General features: G+C 42.2%; 1 protein-coding gene across 3 annotated transcripts in view; it reads left to right on the top strand.

The window, feature by feature from the left end:
* Positions 1–23,095, top strand: part of CCK (cholecystokinin) — a 102,638-nt gene extending 79,543 nt beyond the window's left edge. For all 3 annotated transcript variants that reach the window (XM_085630090.1, XM_085630091.1, XM_085630089.1), the window contains exon 3: positions 22,117–23,095. In XM_085630090.1, coding sequence (XP_085486216.1) covers positions 22,117–22,253 — 137 coding nt within the window. In that variant the 3' untranslated portion in view covers positions 22,254–23,095. The remainder of the gene's footprint in view (positions 1–22,116) is intronic.
* The last annotated feature ends 213 nt before the right edge of the window (positions 23,096–23,308 follow it).

The following is a 23,308-nucleotide window of genomic DNA, read 5'->3' on the forward strand; positions in this document are numbered from 1 at the left end:
ATAAACACCTCTTTGTTGTCAAACCAATAAACCCTAACCCTCTAATGGTCATATTGTGTACTACATATTGTTCACAAAAATATTGCAATTGGATGTAAAGTTTCTATTATTATCTCTACTGGGTGATATTTATATGAAACTATAAGTTCACTTCACTACAAGACAAACAGTGCAGTTGTAGGCCCAGCCGAGAGTCACTTATGGCGATCAGGAAATATCTTTTACCATGCCTGGCCATGGTAAAACAGTAATATTCATCCTAATAGACCTATCCACGGCATACACTCAGCTGCCCACTCTGTCCTGCTCCATAATCTTAAGACTCACATGCTTTCCTGAATTCCATATTAGACTATCTTCGGTCTCTAGGATAAACCCCATATAGCCATCATTTAATGCAGAATGTGACTAAATCTACCTCAACAGTTTTTTAGCTTTATTCACAAACGTAAATTTACACTTTTGGTGCAAGTTTACTATGTTTTTTGCTATTCCCAAACTACGAGTGTAGTTTTACGTGTAGTATTTTTATGACTGCAGAAAATGCCCTACCTTTTTATGTGCAGAGTTCTCCCTTCCAGCACACAAACACTCATTAAATAATGATAATTTGATACAAAATTAACAAATCACCATTAGTGACTGTTTATGTGCAGGAAGAGGCACCATCCTGCACTCAAACAATCATTCCCTGCAACGCAGGCACCATTGGACTATGGTGCTAGGATGTGTGCATTGGCGCTATGCATCTAAATTTACCACCAGTGCTAGGGAAAACACAGGGCAGCGCCGTATACTTGTGAATACGGCGCATCCCTGCATTTTGAAAAATGCCGCCAGGTGGCGCTACCAAATTTGGCATAGCTCCACCCTCCGACATTATCTCATAAATATACCCCTACGTTTTTTGGGGAATTGGCTTCGGATGTGGATTGGGACATTATCACCCCTCCATCATTGCATAAACATTAGCAAAGACTCATTAACCCCTTCGACGCTCATGACGGAACGGTTCCGTCATGAGCGTCGGTTGGGCTGTGCTCATGACGGAACCGTTCCGTCATGAGCCCGCCCGCGCAACGAACCTTCAGCGTGGCGCGGGAATCCGCGCCGCGCTGAAGGGGTTAAACCAAGATGTCTTACGTAAAACGTTCCCACTAGTTTGGGGTTTGATTTAATGCTTAATCCAAGAGATAAACATGTTGCTTGACATAAACTTGGAGGAATTATTTTTTAGGTCTTGGCCTGACGAAAGCCACGCATACGCTGCTCTCGCCATGCTAGGGCTTCTTGGAATCAATACGGATTCCGAAGCTGTGTCTCCGCTCCGCCTGCAGTTTTCATTTGTGCACGTCGTTTGGCGTCACTAATAATGCAACAGGCAGTGCAATGATTGCACCGGAGGCATTTCAATCCCTCCTGGTTCCCCCATGTCCCCTTTTGGCCCCGCCCAACAGGATTGGATCTCTCACTTGCGGCGTTATACACTGTCCTTCATTAGCTGGGACGAACTATGTTTTTCACACAACGCCGACAGCTTGTTTAAAATGCGCCTTAGCATGCTCCTTTTGCCACCTCCTTCGGGCCAAGGCTCGTTATTCTTAATGCAGATTTCTTTTTTTTCTTCAAATATTTTATTTTGATTGTATAAAGAAAGCTGTGTAAAAGCAGTAGTGTTTACCTGTACATATATTCCAAATATAAATTACCAATTTTCATTTGATCATCAAAAAACAAACGAGTAATAGATTAAGCACGATAACCAAAAGATCATTAATTAGAGAGCAATCTAATACTAAATGAAGGAGTTTCAATTCATAAAAAGGAAGTAATCCAAGTGGAAAAGCGGCCCCAGATTCTGTTCCCTTTAATTCTGCCTTTTCTGCCTCTCCTTTCATAGAGTGCCTTTTCTAAATTATATATATGTAAAAATCGCCCCTTCCACTGCTGGAAGGTTGGGGGTTGTGGATCGAGCAACGCTGAGGCAACACATAACCTAAGAACAGCCATAGCTATAAAAATAAGCTCTTCCCCTTCATTGCCAGCTGTATCATTTACCCCTAACAACATCAGCTGTGGTGTCAAAGGAACATCAATATTGAGAATCTGTTGTAAAAAACTTGTAATTTCGCGACCGGTAGATTCTATACAGGGACAAGTGGCAAAAATATGCACTAGGTCAGCTCCAAATGTTGAACATCTGAAACAAGAGGTTCCCTCAGTACCACCCCATTTCACAATTTTCGCAGGTGTAATATATAAATCAAATAAAGTCTTAAAATGCTGAGCCCGCAGATTGGCAGAGCACAGTACAGTGTCCCACAGTTCTAATGATCTCATAAAGTAAGAATCCTCGACTCCAAACCTATCCTGCCATTTCAGCCCATGTTTATTCAAGTCATCCAGCACACCTTCCTGCAAACACCTATTCATTTGTGTAATTGAGGGTCTGGTATTGCTAGTTAGTAATTCCAGCAGGGGTACTTGTCCAAACCCTGCCGCATCACCTGCCTTTTTAAGCAGAAAATCTTTCAGCTGTAAAAATGTAAAGAAATCTCGGGGTCCGACATCAAACCTTTCTCTAATAGCTTCAAATGATGTTATGTGATCCCAGCTAATAGATCCCCTATCCTGTATACACCACTCTTACCCCACCTTACCAGACATGTATCTTGTAGTGCCCTGGGCAATTGGTCATTCTCGATTATAGGAGAGTAACGATTATATCTACCTATCCTGAGTTTCTTCCATATGCCTACCCAATTACGGAAGGCAGCGATCAATAACGTGAAGCGCGTTTTCTTTAAATAACTTGCTTCATAGAATTTGAAAAGACAGCCATTAGCCCGAGCGCCTATTAATAGTTCATATACTGTTGGTCCTTGACCAGAATCCCCCTGTCCTTTTCCTTGACTCCAAAGAGAGGCCAGTAGTATTGGAATGAAGCCACTAAATAATATAATTTAAAATACGGGAGCCCCCAACCTCCTCTATGCCTGGGAAGGGAGAGGTATATATTCGCTCTCCTAGTCCTCTGATAGCACCAAATAAACCTAGCCACCTCCTTCTCTATTTGCTTAAACCAAGAATTATGAATTTCTAAAGGAATCGCACAAAAAATATACAAAAGTTTTGACAGGATCATCATTTTGATGAGATTACATCTCTCTACTATTGACAGTTTCAGATTATCCCAATGTTGGAGGTCATTTTTAATTTTCCCCATTATAGGGGTAATATTTAAGTCTACTATATCATCCACCTTAGCCGTGATGCCTAAATAGACTGCTTTTTCAACAGTTCTATTCTCCATACTTGGGACAAATCTATTTGTCACAATCTGCGTTTTAGTTTTATTTAATAAAAAGCCCGATTGGGTCCGAAAGCCTTCAGTAATGCTTTCAACTGCATCATTGCACTGGCTGGATCAGATGAGATTATAGCCACGTCGTCAGCGTAAGCCAGTTGTTTGGTGTCCCCGCCTTGCAGACTGACCAGAATAATTTCTGTAGAGCCTCCAGACGCCTAAGGAGGGGGTCTAGATAGAGGGCAAACAGTAAGGGGGAAGCAGGGCAGCCCTGTCTTGTTTCCTGCCGATTGAGAAAAGAGCCATCTCTTCCCCCATAATTCGTAATCTTGCTACAGGGTTGACATATAAGACTTGTATTGTTTTCACAATTGGTTCCCCTAGGCCGTAAGTCTTAAGGGTTTGCCATAAGAAATTCTATGACACCCTGTTGAAGGCCTTCTCCGCGTCTAAAAAGGCTACCCCCATCGGTTTAGCAGCGCTCTCCGTAGCATCAAAGAGGGTAATTAACCTCCTAACATGATCTACCGTCCCTCTTCCTTGTATAAAACCATGCTGCCATACTGAGACAAGATGGTGCATCACAGAATTAAGACATGTAGCAAAGATCTTAGAATAAAGTTTAGCATTACTGTTTAACAGCGTTATAGGCCTATATGAACCTAAGTTTGTTGGATCTTTACCCTTTTTAAAAATTAACAATGTCCACGATACCCCAGGAGCTCGGCAGTGTGGCCCCTACCTTGATCTCCTGAAATAAACTAAGCATAGGGCGATATATCTCGCTGACGAAAACCTTGTAAAACTCCATAGGAATGCAGTCAGTTCCCAATGCCTTGCCCGCTGGAAGGGCTTGTAAAGCATTAAATAGCTCCTCCTGTGTGATTTCTGCCCCAAGCCGGGTAACCTCCTCCTGTGGGACCCTTCCTAGCGGTTCAAACTCCTGTACTTCCAAATTTGAGCCATTGCTAGATGGGGCTGAATACAGGTCTTCATAACATTCTCAGAAAGCCGGCATATTTCTAATCCGGTCTAAAAATCCTGCTGCAGCCTGTTGTCTAGCTTTGATTGCCAGCAGTCTGCCCACTGTCTCGCTATATTCATAGCAATCCTGCTTCTTAGCTAAGTATTTACCTGCGATTCTCTCAGTATTAACCCCTTCAGCGCTGGGCGAATTCCGCCGCGGTGCTGAAGGGTTCGAGCGCGGGCGGGCTCATGACGGAACGGTTCCGTCATGAGCACAGCTCAACCGTGGCTCATGACGGAACCGTTCCGTCATGAGCATGGAAGGGGTTAAAATCATTCAGACAAGCTTTGGTAATGTTAATAGAGCTCAAAATTCTTACCACCTCCCCACCACGTGACACGGTACTCATCAATTCTGTTTCTAGTCAGGCAAGTTTTCGATAAAACAGTTTAATCTGTTCTACCTCTTTTTTCCGCTAATTCAAGCAATATTGCAAGATCTCACCCCTTGCTGCCACTTTAAAAGCATATTCCACACCATACCTGGGGGGGCACTACCACTATTATTATCAAAGAACTCCTTGATCCAGTCCTTCATATATTCAATACATTTTTGATCTGACAGCAGAGCCCTCTCAAAAGTCCATCTAGAATATTCCTTTCTTATGCCTTTTACAGAGACCTCTAGGACTACCGGGTTGTGGTCAGACATGACTCTGGGGAAGAGCTCTATTTGTGCCTCTTGAAGTATACATGGCGAGGATAAAAAGTAGTCCAGTCTGGCAAACTTGCCATGTGGAGCTGAATAAAAAGTATAGCTGGGCTCAGGAGCTTTAAGTTTAGACCAAACATCTACCAAACCGATATCTATTACAAGATTTTTAAACGTCCTCATCGAATGTGGCTTCCGCCCTTTAATAAACGTCCCTCCTATTCCCGGAGTGTCTCCCGGAGTGTCTATAGACCCATTGAGATTCATATCCCCGCACACAACAAACGGGGCTGGCCAAGATGGTAATTCATTAGCCAAGAAAATAAATAGCCCTGGGTCATCTATAACAGGGGCGTAGACTGTACATAGTGTAAAAGAACCGGTTGTATGGCTGCATTCCAATAATACCCATCGACCATTCCTATCGACAGCTTTCCTACCAGGTTTTATGACACTACCTTTAATGAGGACTGCGACACCCTTAGTCTTCACATCTTATGTAGTGTAGGCTGCTACCTTCAGCCCCAGGGAATTAAGTGGGTTGCTATAGTTCCTGGCAATGTGGGTCTCCTGCAGGCAATAGATATCTGCCTTTAACACTTTGAGGTATTCCTGTATCCTCCTCCTCTTAGCCCCATCGTTGAGCCCACATATATCCATAGTCGCTATCCGAACTTTAGCCATAGTTCCCCAAAAATATTGTTTCCAGCTGTGCTACCATATCTGAATTAATACTGTATTGATCCTGCGAACCTATTTGTACAATCTTTCTTCCAAGCTGCTCTCTAACTGTTAGTAACCATGTAAAATAATACCCGTAATAAGCTTCTTGCTTCTCCTGCAATGTACACTTCTCGTAGCTTCCGTACCCCCCCAGTCCCTTCCCCCTGACATCCCCTCTCCCCACTCCCTCCCCTACCCTTAGAGGCAGCCAGACCACAAAAGGTCTGCATGATGGAGACAGGAAATAACATCACAGTGCTCCCACCCTCTAAGCTCTCTCCGCTCTTTATCAAACCAAAAGCGTCAATAAGAAAAAAGAAGAAGAAAAGAGAAAAAAAACAAAGGGGAGGAATAAAGAACGTATCGTAAGAAAGATGCATATAAGACCTTTTACTGACATTTAAAAAAAAGAGATAGAGAAAAAGAGAAGGACATTCTTATTTAAATTAGCCCTACAGTTACATTGATACCTCATACATTTCTTTTATCTGACCGGCTTTGCTCTAGATACTCTCTAGCCTGAATTTCAGAGGTGAAAAACTTAACCGCTCCTCTTACAATCGACTTCTGCCTAGCAGGGGATAGTAAAAAAGCCTCAAACCCAGCATCCTGAAAAGGATTAATCATTTGCCGAAGTCGCCATCTACGCTCCACGGTGACATGACAAAAATCTGGGCGTACAAAAAAATAGGGACTCTTTATATTGCCGTCTGGCCTCGGGCGGGCTTTTTCAAAAATAGCCTGCCTAAGTATGTAATTACCAAAAAAAACTAAAATGGCTCTTGGTTGGGTTGTGTCTCTACCAGAGTTTATATGTCTGTTGAAGGGGAACCTGTTGACCCTCTGGAATTCCCACTCCCATTCCCACCCTGTAAGCTCAGGGAAGGAATCTTTAAGCAGATTTACAATGAAGGAACGAATGTCCTCCCCTTCCAAGCCCTCCTTTATCCCTAAGAAGCTGAGTTTATTGGTCCTCACACAATTTTCCATGTCCTCCAGCTTCCACATAGCATCAGTGAGCTGTGCATCATGGGTTTTGGTCCCTCTTTAATGTCGGACAACCCCTTTTCGAACACCGTTTCCGCTTCCAAAAAATTAATCCGCTTCCCGATCTCTGCACAGGTTTTTCCGACTTTCCGTATCGCCCCCTCCAGTTTTTTAGACGCCTACCTTGCTTTTTTTTCGTAAGCCCGGGTCTCAGCACGATGTTCTTTTATAGTATCCAATATCCTACTCAGTGCAGATTTCTGTAGCGCGAACTCTACCTGAAGGTATTGGAGCGCTTTACATTAGCTCTGGTTACGTTACACAAGGGCACATTCAGGCACGGGGAGATTATGTGATCGGCAGGCAGGACTGCTCGGAAGGAGCGCTTGAGGCAGGCTGGCACTTTTTTTTTTATGTATGGCGCCGCCCCTAGCTCCTTTGGAGACCTCATCTCCAGACCTTCTTCGTGACAGTGGTATCCCCTCTAATTCTCAGACGTTAACAGCATGGGACTTGCCTCAATTTGGGACCATCAGCGTGCAACTTAGCCTCCCCAAGTTAGTGCGCTTAAACTTTTTTATTCATTGCTTCTCTTTTCGACCTTGTTGTTCGCATCTCACGTTCCTGACTTATATTTGAAAACTAAGTTGTGGGTCCCGTATATCGTGTAAAATCTGCGTTCAGGACCTGGACACTGTAACTGTGACCAATAGGAACAAGCATTAAAAATTCAATAGTTCTCGCCTTTCATTAAGTTAAAGCCATTTGCTTCGCTATACAATACCATTAGCAAAGCAAATGGCTTTAACTTAATCAAAGGCAAGACCTATTGCATTTTCAATGCTTGTTTAGCAAAGCATGCATGAATACAGGGATATGTCACTGCAGTGTGTTGTGAAGAGAGCTCATCACAAGTCAACAACGTGTTCAGGGTTGAGGATTGGGTAGACTTTGAGGCAACAATCGTGATGTGGATGCAGTAATTTGAGAGGTCAGCATGATATAAGCATTTATCCAGACTGTCTGACAATCAATGAGAAATATAAGTTACAGGTCAACATGCAACGGCAGTGTGACCATGATTATTTCTGAAAACGTAGCTAATGATATCCCATGTACAATGGACACTGTGTGCTGGAAAAGGAGAGACACCTAGAAATGGAGACCTATCAGCAATGTGGCCCAAGGTGGTTAGGAAGTATGGATGTCCGTTTTCACAAGGAGACACTGTTCCTGTAGCGGGGTGCAAAAAGTCACCCACACATGAGGGTGCAAATAGTCACCCGTGCAATGAAGATCAAAAAGGTGAAGAGATAGAAAGAGAGAAAACATCCTAGGTAAAGGGGATCCATTAGTGAAGTGGAACAACCACTTGTTGTCCTCTGTTGCCCTCACACACCCCAAGAGGTGTCATGCTTCATCATCGGGCAGTTGCTCCTCGTAGGGCCGGCGCTGCAATTCCCTACGGGTCCCCCGAAGGGTCTCTTTATCAGAGATCTTTTTAAGGACTGCCGGATGGTGCCCCAGAGGCACACTATGTCCGGGTGTCAAAAGGTCATAGGTCAACATGTTTCGTGCCTGCGTCGCCTTAAGGGTCGTTGGCGCTTCTTCAGGACCAGAGCAATAATATATAAAGTGCACGTGATAAAAAAATTACTAAACCCTCTAAATCAAAAAGGGAAGGGGCAGTAACCTGTATACCTATAATATGGCTACAGCTGCATGATGAAAAACGCTCCTGATGAGAACCTAGGAAAAAGAACACAAAATAAACAACAAATAAGAGCATCAGTAACAACTTGATGCCTCATAATGTGCCACATCTGTGTTCACATCAATTATATAAAGCTTTATATATTATTGCTCTGGTCCTGAAGAAGCGCCAACGACCCTTAAGGCGACGCAGGCGTGAAACATGTTGACCTATGACCTTTTGACACCCGGACATAGTGTGCCTCTGGGGCAAGATGTTATTTAGCATTTCACCTGCCAAGGGTTTACTATCCATACATTCGCTGCATGTTTACCCTTTATTAACTTTTTCACTACCTTGCACGCACCTTTATCACCCTCATTTGGACCCACACCCCACACACCCACATGCACCATCCGGCAGTCCTTAAAAAGATCTCTGATAAAGAGACCCTTTGGGGAACTCGTAGGGAATTGCAGCGCCGGCCCTACGAGGAGCAACTGCCCGATGATGAAGCATGACACCTCTTGGGGTGTGTGAGGGCAACAGAGGACAAGTGGTTGTTCCACTTCACTAATGGGTCCCCTTTACCTAGGATGTTTTCTCTCTTTCTATCTCTTCACCTTTTTGATCTTCATTGCACGGGTGACTATTTGCACCCTCATGCGTGGGTGACTTTTTGCACCGCGCTACAGGAACAGTGTCCCCTTGTGAAAACGAATGTAGGCATTAGGAGCATGGACACTGGACCTTGAATAGCTCCTTGGCCCCCCCCCTCTCTTTCTTTGTTGTGTTAGGAAGTATGGATATCCATATTTGGCTAGATGGCACCTATGATGGTACCTGGGCCACTGTCATGTTGTGTAACTTTTATCTGGTGCTGTGACATCTACATGTTTGCTCCTGTGGTGCCTGTTATTGGGCTTTGTCATTGTGCAGCCTGACCTTCCTCTTTCTGCAGTAGTCCATGTTTAGATAGAGTTGGGATGTGGCATATCACAAGAAAGTGGATGAAACAAAGAGAAAGATCACTGAGAACACAGAGCCCAACGCTATGGATTGCCTTGACTCCATTCCTAAGAGTTGAGTCAGACAATATGCATTTCATTAAATTCCTGAACATTGAATTATTCTGAGTTTCTTTCTGAGAACCGTCGGAGGTCATGTCTGCATAATCTCAGCTTAGAACACAAAGGGTGCCTAATTGGACTCGTTCTGCTCCAAAATCACATTTTCTCTAAATCCACAGATTTCTTTTTCTTCTTAGTGCACTTTTAAGTAGCGTCAAGAAGACTTCTAGTGCATTAAAAAACGCCCAATTAAATAAATAAAATATTCAGCAGCAGCCGTCATGTATTTTTGGGGAGTTTTAAATGGCGGGAACTTGACCCAAAGGCATCAGAGCGCTTTACATGAGCACCAGCTGTGTTACAGACAGACACATTCATTTTTTTGCCACGGGAAGATTAAGTCATTTGCCTAGAATCACAGCATGTTGAGTGTCCCTGCCAAGACTCGAAACCGGTTCTCCAGTTTCAAGGTCGACCACTCTTGCTATTAGGCCACATCCTCATAAGATATGTGTATTGGCAGTGAAACTGCCAACAAAAAACATATGACTCCAATTATTTGCAAACATCTTTAGAGTGTGTGGATGGAGTCCTAACTATTGTGCCTGTTTCACAGACTTCTTGTGTATGAAATGTGTCAACATATACTGCATGTTGGTTGTGCACAGATGTGCGCTAGGTTGTTGTTAGGGTATGTTTGCAGTGTCAGACGTTTGTGCTTGCGTTTGTTTAGATTGGAGACTGATAAACCCATTTATTTTTTTATCACCTGCTTGGGATGAAGGAGACTATCAGGGACAACTTCTTGTACTCGTGTTGTTTCAAGCAATGGAAGTCATCACATCGTGTGAAGTACTGCACCGTGTTACACCTATTTAACCTTGTTGGGTTCCTTTATGGTTTTCTTACAGTGGGTGTGAAGCTCACTTGTGGTGTGTCACTTGTGCTTGTGTGCTCTTCCAGGAAGTACCAGTCTCTGCTGGAATGGAGTGAACCCAAGTGGACCATCAACACACATAATGCGAGATGAGTAATCCCCTCTCACCAAGCTATGGGGACAGGCAGCTAGGGAAACAGATTAATGACGGAGTGGCACAGGCCTTTAACCTGTACTCCTGGAAGAGAATCTACCAATCCCCTCAAGGAATATCAATATAACATAACATAATATATACATAGCATAATACTAGTCTCACATAACAGCGGTCATTTAGTTACCCCTATGTGTATTTTTGTGATTGTGCTTATGCATGTTATGCATTGACACTCTGTACTAGATAACAGTACTATCTGTGAGGGCACATTAAATGTCACTCAAGATAATGGTTCCAGGCACCAGTGTTTACTCTCCTATGGGGGTGACTCTGGAACATGCACATCAGAGGCCTCACTGGAGCTTCACATCTATTTGTTTGTTGGCCTTGAATGCACAATAACCCAGAGGCCTGCCTTGAAACAATGCTCTGGCTTAATTAGGTTTTGCTGCCAGGGCTGTTCTCCTTCCGGATTCGCCCAGCAACATTTCAAGGCCATCACAGCTAGGGCTGCGCTGAACATGTAGCAAAATGGTCATCTGTGTCATGAGACAACTGATGCGTGCTCTGCTTATGAACCTCTCTTTCTACTCACAGGAAACCTTCTGTATCAGATAATATTGATCCCCGGGGTCTCTGAATGGAGGGCAGGAGAGTGGTTTCATGAAGGTGGAATGCTATATTGTCCTTTTCTAAGACCAATTGCAATTTTAGGTTTTCATCTTTCCGCCATTTATCCTTGCTGTGTGTTCATGGGTCTGCGGGTGTATGTACTGTGTGAAGGACCCTCGGCACCTCTGTTGTATGCCTTAACATTCCTGAGATATTCTTGTTTGGATCTCTGGTTTCACACTAAAACGAATCTAAGGTCCCTACTGTCCCATGCTGGGTTATAACCAATCCAGTGAGTGCCTTGAGTCTTCCAGTGCTCCCCTCATTACAAAATGTCCCCATTTGACAAGGATCTGAACAAATGTTTTAATCCATACTGCAGCCCGTGAATGTACTCCGACCTTCTGATGTTCAGTGATTTGTCCAATTTGACCTGCTATCAGCACAGATCTTGTGTTTTCATTAGTAATACGTCTAATTAGGCTGTAATTTAATCGTGTGTGATTGTTGTGTCTTTCCACTGCACTGAACCTGATCTTGAGGGCTACCACCACCCCCTGCGGCAAGCCTTTAATGTGCCCTCAATCTTCCATTATCGAGCATCCTATACAAAGAGAGGCCTTGGTTATCCAACTGGAGGGCAGGCAGTGCTTCCTCTGTAGGAGAATTATTGCTGGTGCCCAAAGCTGTGTTCAGAAGCCCCTGTCCGCGCTATAAGATGTCTGTGCGCGGGATACCAACAAGAATGTATAATATTCAATCCACTTTATACCTCTTTAATCCACTGCCAGACACCCCCTTCCCCATTACCTAACCCTTGCAGGTTCCTTCGCCCTCCCTCTGTGGCGGGTTTTCTATCTTTCTCTTCCTCCTCCTTTCCTCTTTGTGTGTTTTTCTCTCATGCTCTCGGAAATGTACGATCAGGAAAAATAAGTGCTGGTTGTCCCCACTGGCAACCACCGGCTCAAAATAAGCACTGACTGTGCAGCAGTATCCAAGGCACTTGGGCTACAGTGGGGCTCATTTCTTATTAAAAGGATGTATTGCGATTAGTTTGTGCTTTCAGGAACACCTTCTAACTCAGAATGAGGACGTACATTGGGATTAGGTGGGTGGGATTAGGCGGTGTCCGCATTACTCGTGCTCTAGAAAGAATACATCTCGATTTAGATGCACACAATATTGTAATAGGGTAAAACTTTGGAGGGATTAGGCAGTGCTTTGAGCGGGACAGGCGTTTTTGTTTGTTGTTATTATTTCATTGAAAGCATGTCATTTGTTCACCTGTCATGCACGCCCTCTCGTCTTTCGGGCAGATATTGTTTGCGCGTCCCTTTTTCCACATAGCAGACTGCCTGGCACCGTCCGATTTTTGGAGCACATTTATTATTTAGAGAAATATTCACGTGACTGGCTCTCCTGCGTGTATGTTTTGTGCCCGAGGCAAAGAGTCTTACTTTCTTTAGTTGAATTTATTATCCTTCGGCTGATGCAGTGGTGACATGAGCTCTGGTACCGTAAATGCTATATTAGCGGGAGACGTGATTGGAATCCTGATGTGCAGTGTTTTTGTGAATTCCCAATATGTGCACAAGCAACTGTACTCAGAAACGATACATTTTAGTAGAATCAATTTCTTGCAAAATTACAACAATTAACCAAGATTGGAATTTCAAGACACGATTCCCTGGCGTTTCATTGCTGTGTTCTGACTGTTTCCCCCGGTTCATTCGTGATTTTTTCTATTTCGCGGAAATAAACTTTTATAATGTAAACTTACAGATCCTGTGTTTTCATTAGGTACATTCCGACTATCTGAAAAATTCTACCTTTGTCAGTCCTCCTGACACCTTATCAAGTGTGACAGAGACATCATCATGTGGTTTGATGATAGAACATTTAAGGTAAAAATGTATAGTTTCAGAGTAAGCTGTGCTAGTTCACGTTTTAGGCTAATAAATAGTTGGTAATTATGAGTGTTTGTGTGTGACATGTAAAGAATAAGGGTTTGTAAAAAGTATTCAAAATAAGTAGAGCAATTCTTAAAAACAAATACAATGCATGCATCCCCAATTCACAAGGGCCCTTTTCTGGGAACAAAACACTATTTAAATATGGCCTTAATTCTGAATACACAAACACCATAGAGGGGCGATCAAAACGTGCGGCGATCAGTTGATTTAGATGTAATCTATTTTATTTGTTCCTATGAAGACCCTTTCTCATGTCTCTATACATATGCTTGGGGGGCACTTTTTTTCTCCATCTAATCTTGAATGAACCCCGCCTTGTAGCAAGGCAAAGCGATAGTTTTTCTAGCAGAGGAACCACGTTCTGACTTTCAAATGTTTCATATATCATTTATAGCTGAGAAAAAGCGTGGTCGCTCCAGGTGGGATGACGTGTGTGTATGTGTGTGTGCCTAATGATGGAATAGTAGGCACAAATAATGTACTCTTTCATTAAAGGTTGCAGTGGAAAAGAATTTGTGAGAGAAATGAATGTCACTCTAAGGTTATGTAAGCATAAATGATGAAGACTGGGGTTCTCCCTACAGTAGGGTGCCTAACCAGGGCATACCCAAAGATACTATTGAGAAATAAAGGGTGTTGCATAGCGCATTGGCAGGAAAAATAGTTATTCATGCGATGTTTAACAGGACGACCTACGTAAAATAAACATTAACAAAGTCAGTAGGTCTGGCTTAAATGTGCCAAGGCACATAAACTCGACCATTCATAAATGCTATTTACTTGTGTTGCATTCACAAATGCTGTTTATCCCAGTAAAACCTATTCTAGTGACTTTTCCAATGCTGGGGAAAGGTACCAAAAATAGATTGCTTTCTGCAGAGAATGCATATAGGAGATGAAGAAAAGAATGTGACAAACAAAGGGATGATTGAGTGTACTTTTCAGAAGTAAAATAGTCCCTCATGCATTCCACGGGAAGCACTTCCTGGAAAGCGGAATGATATAACAAATAGCCAACAGCATGAGATCAGAGAGGTGAAAACCCCTCTATGATAATATTATTTAAAGAATGAGTAACACTACGCCTTACAGAGAGATGCTCTGTCAGGTCAGGTCTAATACGACCCAAAACAATTTGTAGAACTAAAATAGAAAACAAAATACGTTAAATTTCATCAAGGACAGTGACGGTGCTAGGGAAGCCGTCGTTAGGAATATATGATTATTCTGCTATGGACGAGATTGTTTTGTAGTTGTTACATGTATATGATGAGGGAAGTGAAGAAGTACATGGGGTGTGAGAGGCTCAGTTAAAGGGGATCATGATAACGATTCACGTAATGATGCACGTTGAATGTCAAGGACAAGAGACAGGATGTTTGTTTGCACATCAATAGTTTCACCTGTCCTTAAATGTTTCAGCTATTCTGATGTTTTTCAACATTTACTTCATATGCATGATAAAAGCAACAACTATTATGATTGTGACACAATCATGACTCTCAATTGGCATGACCTTCTCTCTTCACTTCTACATATCATTGCATGTTCAATAGAGCCCTGATATCCAATCCTTTTCAACTGCTGGACGAGTATGTTCGAGAAGCTCATTATCGAGAGATAGAGCCGAAGGAAATTGGTTAGACAGCAGCCAGAACCCCAAAACGTTAGTTCAGTGATGCCGTGAAAACTGAGCAACTAAGCACAAGTGAAACACAGGGAAGATGGGGAAATGCATATTCTGCTTCCAAATGCTGCATTTACAAGCAACAATTATAAACCTACAAAATAGCTCTGAAGGTAGCCAAGACCATCTGTATCAATTCATACATAATGAAAGCCAAAGTTCTGCTCATCAGCTGTTTGAAGTCAACAACTTCCTTAATCTACACTAACATTCAAGAAAGGGTCCAATGTTCCAAAGATTGTGTGACTTGCTAGCTAGCCTCTTCATAGATAAACCCAAATCCATTGATGCAGGAATAAATCTGTCACAGTCCCCAGGAAGTAAGACTGTACCCTTCCCTGCTTCCCAGGGTGGGACCGGAGACGTCTTCTTCTACACTCTTTACTGGGGAACAGGTTGGTTTTCTCGTTGCTGTTATTAAATCTTGATCATCAGAAACATTCTGTCTAGGGATGGTTTTTGGGTCTTCGACTCTGGATATTACAGATTAGGTTGGCAGGTTTATTATTGTCTCCCTACTCTCCAGGGCGGTCCCTAACAAGCGGAGGGAAGAACAATTTGCTTCCTTCACAAACAAATTCAACAAGGATGCAAGAGAGTTCAATTACTGTCGCCCTATAAGCCGGAGTTCAACTTCTTTCAGAAACTAGTAGCTAAGCTGCTGTCTTACTTCTTCTAAGAAAACAATGCTCCTGCTAACTGGGCTTTCAGTGAAGTTGGAAGACATTTTTGACTCTTATTACTAACTGACAGTCAGGTTCCTCAGAGCTTTAACCAACTGGAAGCCAATTACAAGGTTGGTAGTTAGGTCTCAGACAATAAATGATATTCCAGAGGTTGCATGTTTAGAATATTGAGTGAAAAAATATCATACTACAAAAATGTTGTAACCAGGATTTTGATTAGCTTCAATAAGGATTTACAGGTAAGTACAGATTTAGTATTCTTAAAGCCACATCTGCATAACTCAAAGATGTATCTCATGCCACAGTTCATATAAGTGGAGTTAAGAATAGTGAATCTAGACTTACGTATATATTCTTACCACCACAATATTGTGGTGGTTGATGTTCTGGCTACACTATTACCTTAAGATGATATTTAAAACATGATATTCTGGTAGAATACCCTTTCAGATACCACTGAACACATTTATTTTAATATGAGCTTCTAACCTGACTAATCCAGCCGACAGACAGTCATATATTTGGAATATGGTTGTGGTCTCTCAGAGTACGTATACATCTAATCAACCTATTTTTTACAGCCTGCAGTTTAACCATTAGTTGTTGTGACATATTCAGATACACAAATGAGCAACAGAAAAGCACAGGGAACATTATTATTTAGATCCATATGATGCAGTGGGTGGTCCCAAGCAATGGACACATTTTAGATAGGGCATGCAGATAATAGCAGGCCTATTTCATTGTTGAAAAGACTTGCGGACCGAAAACAAACATAACAACAAGTTTCTGCATTATTTTTATAGATTCTGAAGCGACCCAGCAATCTCAGTTTTGCCAGTCATTAGGAATAGGTAGTTATTTGTTATGCACTCTTTTATGGATAGTAGGGAAGTTGAAATGTTTTAGTGTCAGTCCAGTCTTCTTGGAGATCTAGAATGGTCTTCATATCATCAGCATCCAGTTGATTTCTCAGACAATGACCCTTAATGATCCGCACCAGAGGGACCATTTATATCTGGTCTGTAGTATGAGAACCTCCTTCCACAGTGGTTGAGAGTCCTGGGCTCACTGTTAGAAATGTAGTCCCAAAAATTGAGAGTAAAAACTGCCAAGTCTACTACAGTATGCAAAGATACCAAGTCTGAGTTTACAATTTATTTTTGCAAATGACACTCATTTTCTGACTTTTACGGTCCGCCACACTACGGATAACACCTAATATTGGACATTGGTATTATTTAATGAGTCATTCCATCCATCATAGCATGAATTACCTTTTAAAACTGTATATCCTGAAATTCTTCCTTACCTTTCAAATAAAAAACCACACCATCTCAAAGAGGGTTTTAAAGCTGATACAGAAAAGAAGGATAATGCATGCAAGTGATAGTGACCATAGGATAAAACATTTTCTGTAGTAAAGGTGAAAATATTATAGTACTTACTGAGACAGCAGAAATTGCAACAAATGAGTATAGCTTGTAGCCCACCTTTATAATGCATCCAGATAATGACAGGCCACTGCATGCCAAGCACTACAACACATTTATCTCTACACCGCAGTAAGCTACAATAAGGTAAGTTACAACACATTAGTTAAAACGTAACTAAGGTTGAAGGGTGGGTGGGTGTATTAGTTGTTGGTGGTGTTTAGAGGGGCTTTTAGGGTTCAGGCATGGGTAGTGGTAAGGAGTTATAAGGGATTTTTAGGGTTCAGGGCTACTTAGAGGTAAGAGGTAGTAAGGGTTTTTAGGGGTTCATGGATAGATAGTAGTAAAGGGAGTCAGGGTATTATAGGCTTCTATGAGGGGTAGTATTATTGAGTAGTTGAGGATTTTTGGGGTTCCTGGATGGTTGGTGGTAAAAGGTACTAAGGGGTTCTAAGGGTTAGGGAAGATAGTGGTAAGAGGTAGTAAGGGATGATTTTCAGGGTTCAGGGATGGCTACTGGTAAGAGGTAGGTAGGATATTTAAGGTTCAAGGATGGGTAGTGATAAGGAATCGTATTGTTTTTTTCTGGTTCAGGGATGGATAGTTATAAGAAAATTGGAGTATTAAGGGGCCAAGATTGATGGAGAAGTGTGGCTCAATGATTAGAGCGGCAGACCCTGATGCAGAGGTCTAGCCCGGGACCAGGGTTCAATTCCCCGCCTCGGCGGGTCTTCGGCTCAAAAATTCCACGGACCTGATAATTCTCGCCTCGGTGCCATTCCAATCATGGAGTCCCACTCTGCAACTCTGGGCAATAGCTTGCTTAATCTCCACAACGACCCCCACAACGCTAAGGATGCCTGGCCTCCACCTTGGGGGTGCCCAGGAGTGGACGCCTCACAGGGAAAGCCAGGATGGGTTCCACAGCGGTATTCGTACAAGCGCCTTGAGACCCTTGCGGGTGAGTAATGCGCTATACAAGTATCAATTTACATTTAAGATAATAATCACCATTCTTGTCAGGGTGAACCACTAGTCACTGAATAAACCCATGTTTAAACTCCTGGTTGTTTTGCACAAAGCAGTCAGGCTTAATGCAGAAGCAATGTGCAAAGTATTTTTGAAGCGCGCAAACAGTAATAAAGTGAAAACACAACAAAAGAAAAAATTCTAACTAATTTAGAAAAATAGAGTACATTTTAATAAATAAAATGGAACCAAAATGACAAAATCAAAAATAAGCTGAACCAGAGATGTGAATTTTTAAAGTTTGAATTAAATATAGCGACAAAAAGCACAAAGCACCAATCCAGGTTATTTGGTCACACTAGACCAAGTCAAAGTCAAAAGTCAGGCAGGCTCCAATGGAACATGTGTCGGATACAGATACCAAGTTCATCCCAGTGGATAGTTTACCTTCTAATTTAGTCCAATTACACACGAGGAGCCTAAGTCGGAGCTTCGTGCTGGTGGTGAGGTCATTGTCAGTGCTAAGAGCTGGGTGCCAGTCGGAGTTTTGACTTGGTGGGAAACACAGGATGGTTGTTGTTGACATGAAAATCACTGCGCAGATGAAGTCCAGAGTCTGTTGCCGAGTAGGCTGCGTTGCCGTTGGATGCATTTCCACATTGGCCTCAGTGACATCCAATCACCTTTGTTTGGAGAACAGGAGTGGTTCTTTTTCTATGCAAAGAGCCCAGAACCTCTGTATGTTCACCTGGAGACCAGTTCTTGTAGTTTACAGGTTGGAGGAATACACTTTGGCACCAGCCATGGGTTCAGGACCTGGGGAGGTGGCTCTTAAGGGTCAGGACTCACACCAGGAGAATGGCTCAGGCATTTCCAGTTGGTGCTGGTCAGCTGGCCAGTTGCAGGGAAAGCCTCCGGAAGCTTGTTGTCCCCCGGTAGCTCAAATAGGAGGTCAGCTAACTGACCCTTGGAGTCACTCTTCGGGTCCTGAGTTCAGGGCAAGCAAGTCCAGTGTTCCTTCTACAGACAGTAGAGCAAATATTCTTCTGAATCTTCTCAGGTCCAGGATTGTTCTGATAAGAGGTTCTGAAGGTGCCACTTTTATAGCCAGCATGTGTGTGGGTGTCACCCACTTTATCTAACCCTAACTAGTTCTGGTCAGTTATTCCCCTTCGCCTGGGTCTGGCTCCAATCTGTCTAGGGTAACAAAGGGCGGACAGGCCCAGGTGTGGGCTACATTTGCCAGTGACAAGGCAAGCAGATCCAGAAGTCAGGACTGTGGTGAGCACAATCCTCAGGCTGCTCTTTGAAGCTCAGGAGAGGAACACCCTACTCCACACCTAAGGTCTTTTTGTCTCCTATCTGGAATGACTGCACATCACACTACAGGAGAGCAATTAAGTGTAATAAGGTAATGCAGTGTTATTTTGTGAGAGAGTTAGGCTTTTTACAGTGAACATTTTTTTGGGTGTTTTTCACTGCCAATACATAAAAAACTTAACTACACATGCACTACTATTTAAATTCCATGCACCCTGCCCTCTGAGCCTTTAGGGCCTACCTTTGGGGTAACTTCTAGGTATTAAAAAGGAAGATTTAGGGCTGGCAAAAGCTTTTATTTGGCTCATCAAAATAGCAGTTTAGCACTGCACTATAGGCTGCAGTGGCAGGCCTGAGACATGTTTTACAGGGCTTCTTTAGTGGGTGTCTCAATAAGATCAGCAGCTCAATAGAATTTTATTTACAGTCCTCGATAAAGGTAGTACCATATACTAAGGACTTCTAAGTACATTAAATGTGCTAATTATAGGCATCCCAACTTTACAATGTTTAAGGGAAAGAGCACAAGCACTTTACCACTGTTTAGCTGTGGTAAAGGGTACAGAAGTCAACAAAAATAGGTTCAGAAAAAACAGGGTATAGTGAAGGCAAAATGTCTGGGAGACTACCATGCCAAAGGTGGACAGGTCTAACATTTCCTTTTGCAGGTATTTTCAATGTAGTCATCCTTTCAACCAGCGCTGGACTGAGAACCAAAACCGGCCCTGGCAAAGTGCTCAGCCGGCCCCCCCAGGGGTTGGGGGTGCCGCTGAGCTCTTTGCCGGTTTTCAGCCGATTTTGTTACAGGGCCGATTTTGCAGCTATGCTGCAAAAACCGCCCTGTAACAAAAACGGCCCCCAGGGGCCCAAAACCGGCCCCCACCCGTGCGGCCTACCGGGTAATTGCCCGGTGCCCGCTACGGCCAGTCCGGTCCTGCTTTCAACCATAGATTAAAATATTCACTTCCATTGTGTGATGTTAGTTAGAAGCAGATTGTACATTGGCAATGCTTTTTATAGTAAACTTAAAAATATACATGAATGAAGAACCAGCCATAGGGCACATATTTACTAACATTTCCACCGAGTTTGCATTACTTTTATAATGCAAACCCAGTGCAAAGTATTGTTGCAGTATTTACTTTAAAGCTCAAATCAGTGGGTATTCCATGGGTCGTACAAAGCGTTACAATGTAACCACCCATGGGTTTTCACATGAATCTCTATTTACTAACAATTGGAGACAGAGATTTGCTCCAAAACCTTCCATCTGCTTGAGGCAGGTGTAACAGAGGAGAGAAATGTTCTATTTTCTCCATACATTTTAAACATTGCATGTGTGTTGCATTGTACAGCACACATAAAAAGTGGGAAAATTGTTAAACTAAAGTTTTTATACTGGAAGGTTCCCTTTCCAGTACAAATCCTATGCTTGACAGAACGCCCACACCCTTGCACAAAGGTGCAAGGGTGTATGCGTTGATGCATGGCAACCTAAAGTGCACCAGTGCTGGGGAGATTTTGTCAGTTACAAATGTTAGTTGATAGGACACTGTTTTTTCACTCTCCCTTTGACAAAACCCTGCGCAGCACCTTTGGTTGTTGTGCTGTACTGCATCAGATTTCAACAACAACAATCCAGATTTACATGATCACTAAAACAGAATCAAAGGTAAACTTCTCTGCCTTGTCCACAAGGTAACTTTGGGTGGAGACCGTGTTACTGCTCCATACTGTGCCCATAGTGTGTCCTGCACTGGATCTGTGAAAAGCTACACAAACACCAGCACGAAACTTGCATAGAGAATGAATATGCAAAACATGCATTTAGTAAAGTATCATTATTATAATTCAGCAATTTTACACAACAAGTCTGGCAGCTGGATTAGCTTGCGATATTTATTTAATTGATTCCTTGCAAATAGCAAGACAGGAAACGGTAGACCAGTGTTAACGTGAAATGTATAAAATTTCCTTATTCTCATGCAGAGACGTCTCATGGTTGTCACAGCAACAGTAATTTTGATCCTTGTTTTATTTTTTCAGTTTAATTGAGATATATTTTATTGTGAAGGCCTATACCTGGAGGGCAGCAAAGTACTTTGCAAAGCACTGGGAATACCTACTGAGACAAACTACAATATCTGCAGAACATCCTGCAGAAATTGCTCATAAACTGAATCGTAAATCTGCACTTGTAAAAGTTCAATTTCTCACAGACCATGATTTGCGATTTTTCCTTTCTCCCAAAAATCAGCAGTAGTGTGCCTCAAAACCTGTGTTCGTTGCACTTTTAATATGTATTATTAGGTGAGTCATTTGATTTTTTGAAGGCTGCTGTTTCACCAATGTGTAATTGTACATAGGTTATAATTGTACACTGTGTAAAGGGAATCCAATGTGCAAATGAATTTTTTTTTTCTTCACACCGAAAACATTTTCCCCTGTGGATAAAGGCAGTTCACTACAACGTGATAAACTTTGATGGTGTTCTGTTGCCTTTTCACCCTGGAAAGGGAGTTACTCCACCTCTTTGCTGGGGTAAATCTCTAGCTGTTTCCAGGATAGGAAGAGAGAGGAGAATAGTTTTTAAACCATGACAAACTCTTGAATTTGTGGATGTTCACAAACTCAAAGCAAAGCTTGCCTTGAAACTCCCACTTCTCACTTTTTGTGTGGGATTTACTACTGAGTTACTGTACACAGTTTAGGGCATACAGTTTAGCAGTAGTAAAATCATTTACACCTGTCAGGTATGCTTTTGTGGACAGCTGGCAGGCATCAATGGAGCCATTTGCAGCCATAAATGTTGACTAAAAATCGTAAATGGCTCAGGGAATTAGACCCAGAGTATTCATTGACATTCACAAATGACATTGTGTCATACCAGTAGCTTACATCTTGCTTTGCAATTGTTCATGATACCTGTTCTTATGTTTCTTAGGTGGTCCAGCTGGCAGATATGCAATTGTGCAAAACCGGCCCATCATCGACCCCACCCACCGGATAAATGACAGAGACTACATGGGATGGATGGATTTTGGACGCCGCAGTGCCGAAGAATATGAATACTCCTCCTGAAAGACCATGCCCCTTACCAACATGCACCACCCTCTCTGTACAGAAAAAAACATAATTAGTTGTCTTTACAAATAAGTGTTCTATAATATATTTATTATGTACTTGATGTAAATTTGTTTGTAAAACTTTACAATGCAATACATATGCAGATTTTCTCATGCAATGTCCCTTTGTTCTTGGTTTCTTTTCATGTACTGTTGATGCCATCTTAACACACTTTAGTTCGACGTCCATTGTCCTGTCACCACAAGTTGTTAGAAGTCTCATCATAAACTGCGATAGAAATACTTCCTGTGTTCTAGAGTGCCACACATGTGTACACATGTATTTTAGAACTTTTGGAGAAACACATCATACTTATCGGTTTCAAGGACTCCAAATGCGGGTCTGTGAAGCAGAAATGGAACTATTGAAATAATCAGATAGTATCACTGGTATCAGCATTGAGATTAAAACCTAGAATTAGCTTACTTGTGTTAATTCCATTCATTGTTAACAATGCTTTGTATAAAAAAAGAGGCACCTTTTATTGACAACAGTTTGCATCCTAAGAATTGTTCACCTTTAATAAGTGGCTTAGTTAACAAAAATCTTTTTATTGTTTAAGTATGTGTGAAAATGTTGCTCAGTTCAACTCATCAGAGAATAAACAGAACATCATGCTGTTGTAATGAGCGATACATGTTTCATTCTATGGTAAACCTGAAAGTATGTTTGCACACCAGGGTTTGTAAAATCTTGTAAAAGGTAAGCTTATTTTTGACTAACGCCAGAAGTACTGAAAGTACAATGTGCTTTAAGGCATGTCCATTTCTCATTAAATCCTTCTTTTTATGTCTCAACATCTCTTTTTGGCCTACAAATTGTGTATTGTTAAATTTCTTGCAGCCATCATTGAAATATTTTAAGTTATTTTGCTGCCCATATGAATATCTTTCTTTCGCAACATCTCACACGCAATGTTTTAGTGAGGGATGTATAAAAAATAAAGCACAACACATCGGGAAGCCTAAAGTCCAAATTGTGTTTAATGCACAATTGGCAGCAAAGCAAAA

Source organism: Triturus cristatus, chromosome 10, assembly GCF_964204655.1.
Source record: "Triturus cristatus chromosome 10, aTriCri1.1, whole genome shotgun sequence".
In the NCBI taxonomy this organism is placed as follows: domain Eukaryota; kingdom Metazoa; phylum Chordata; class Amphibia; order Caudata; family Salamandridae; genus Triturus; species Triturus cristatus.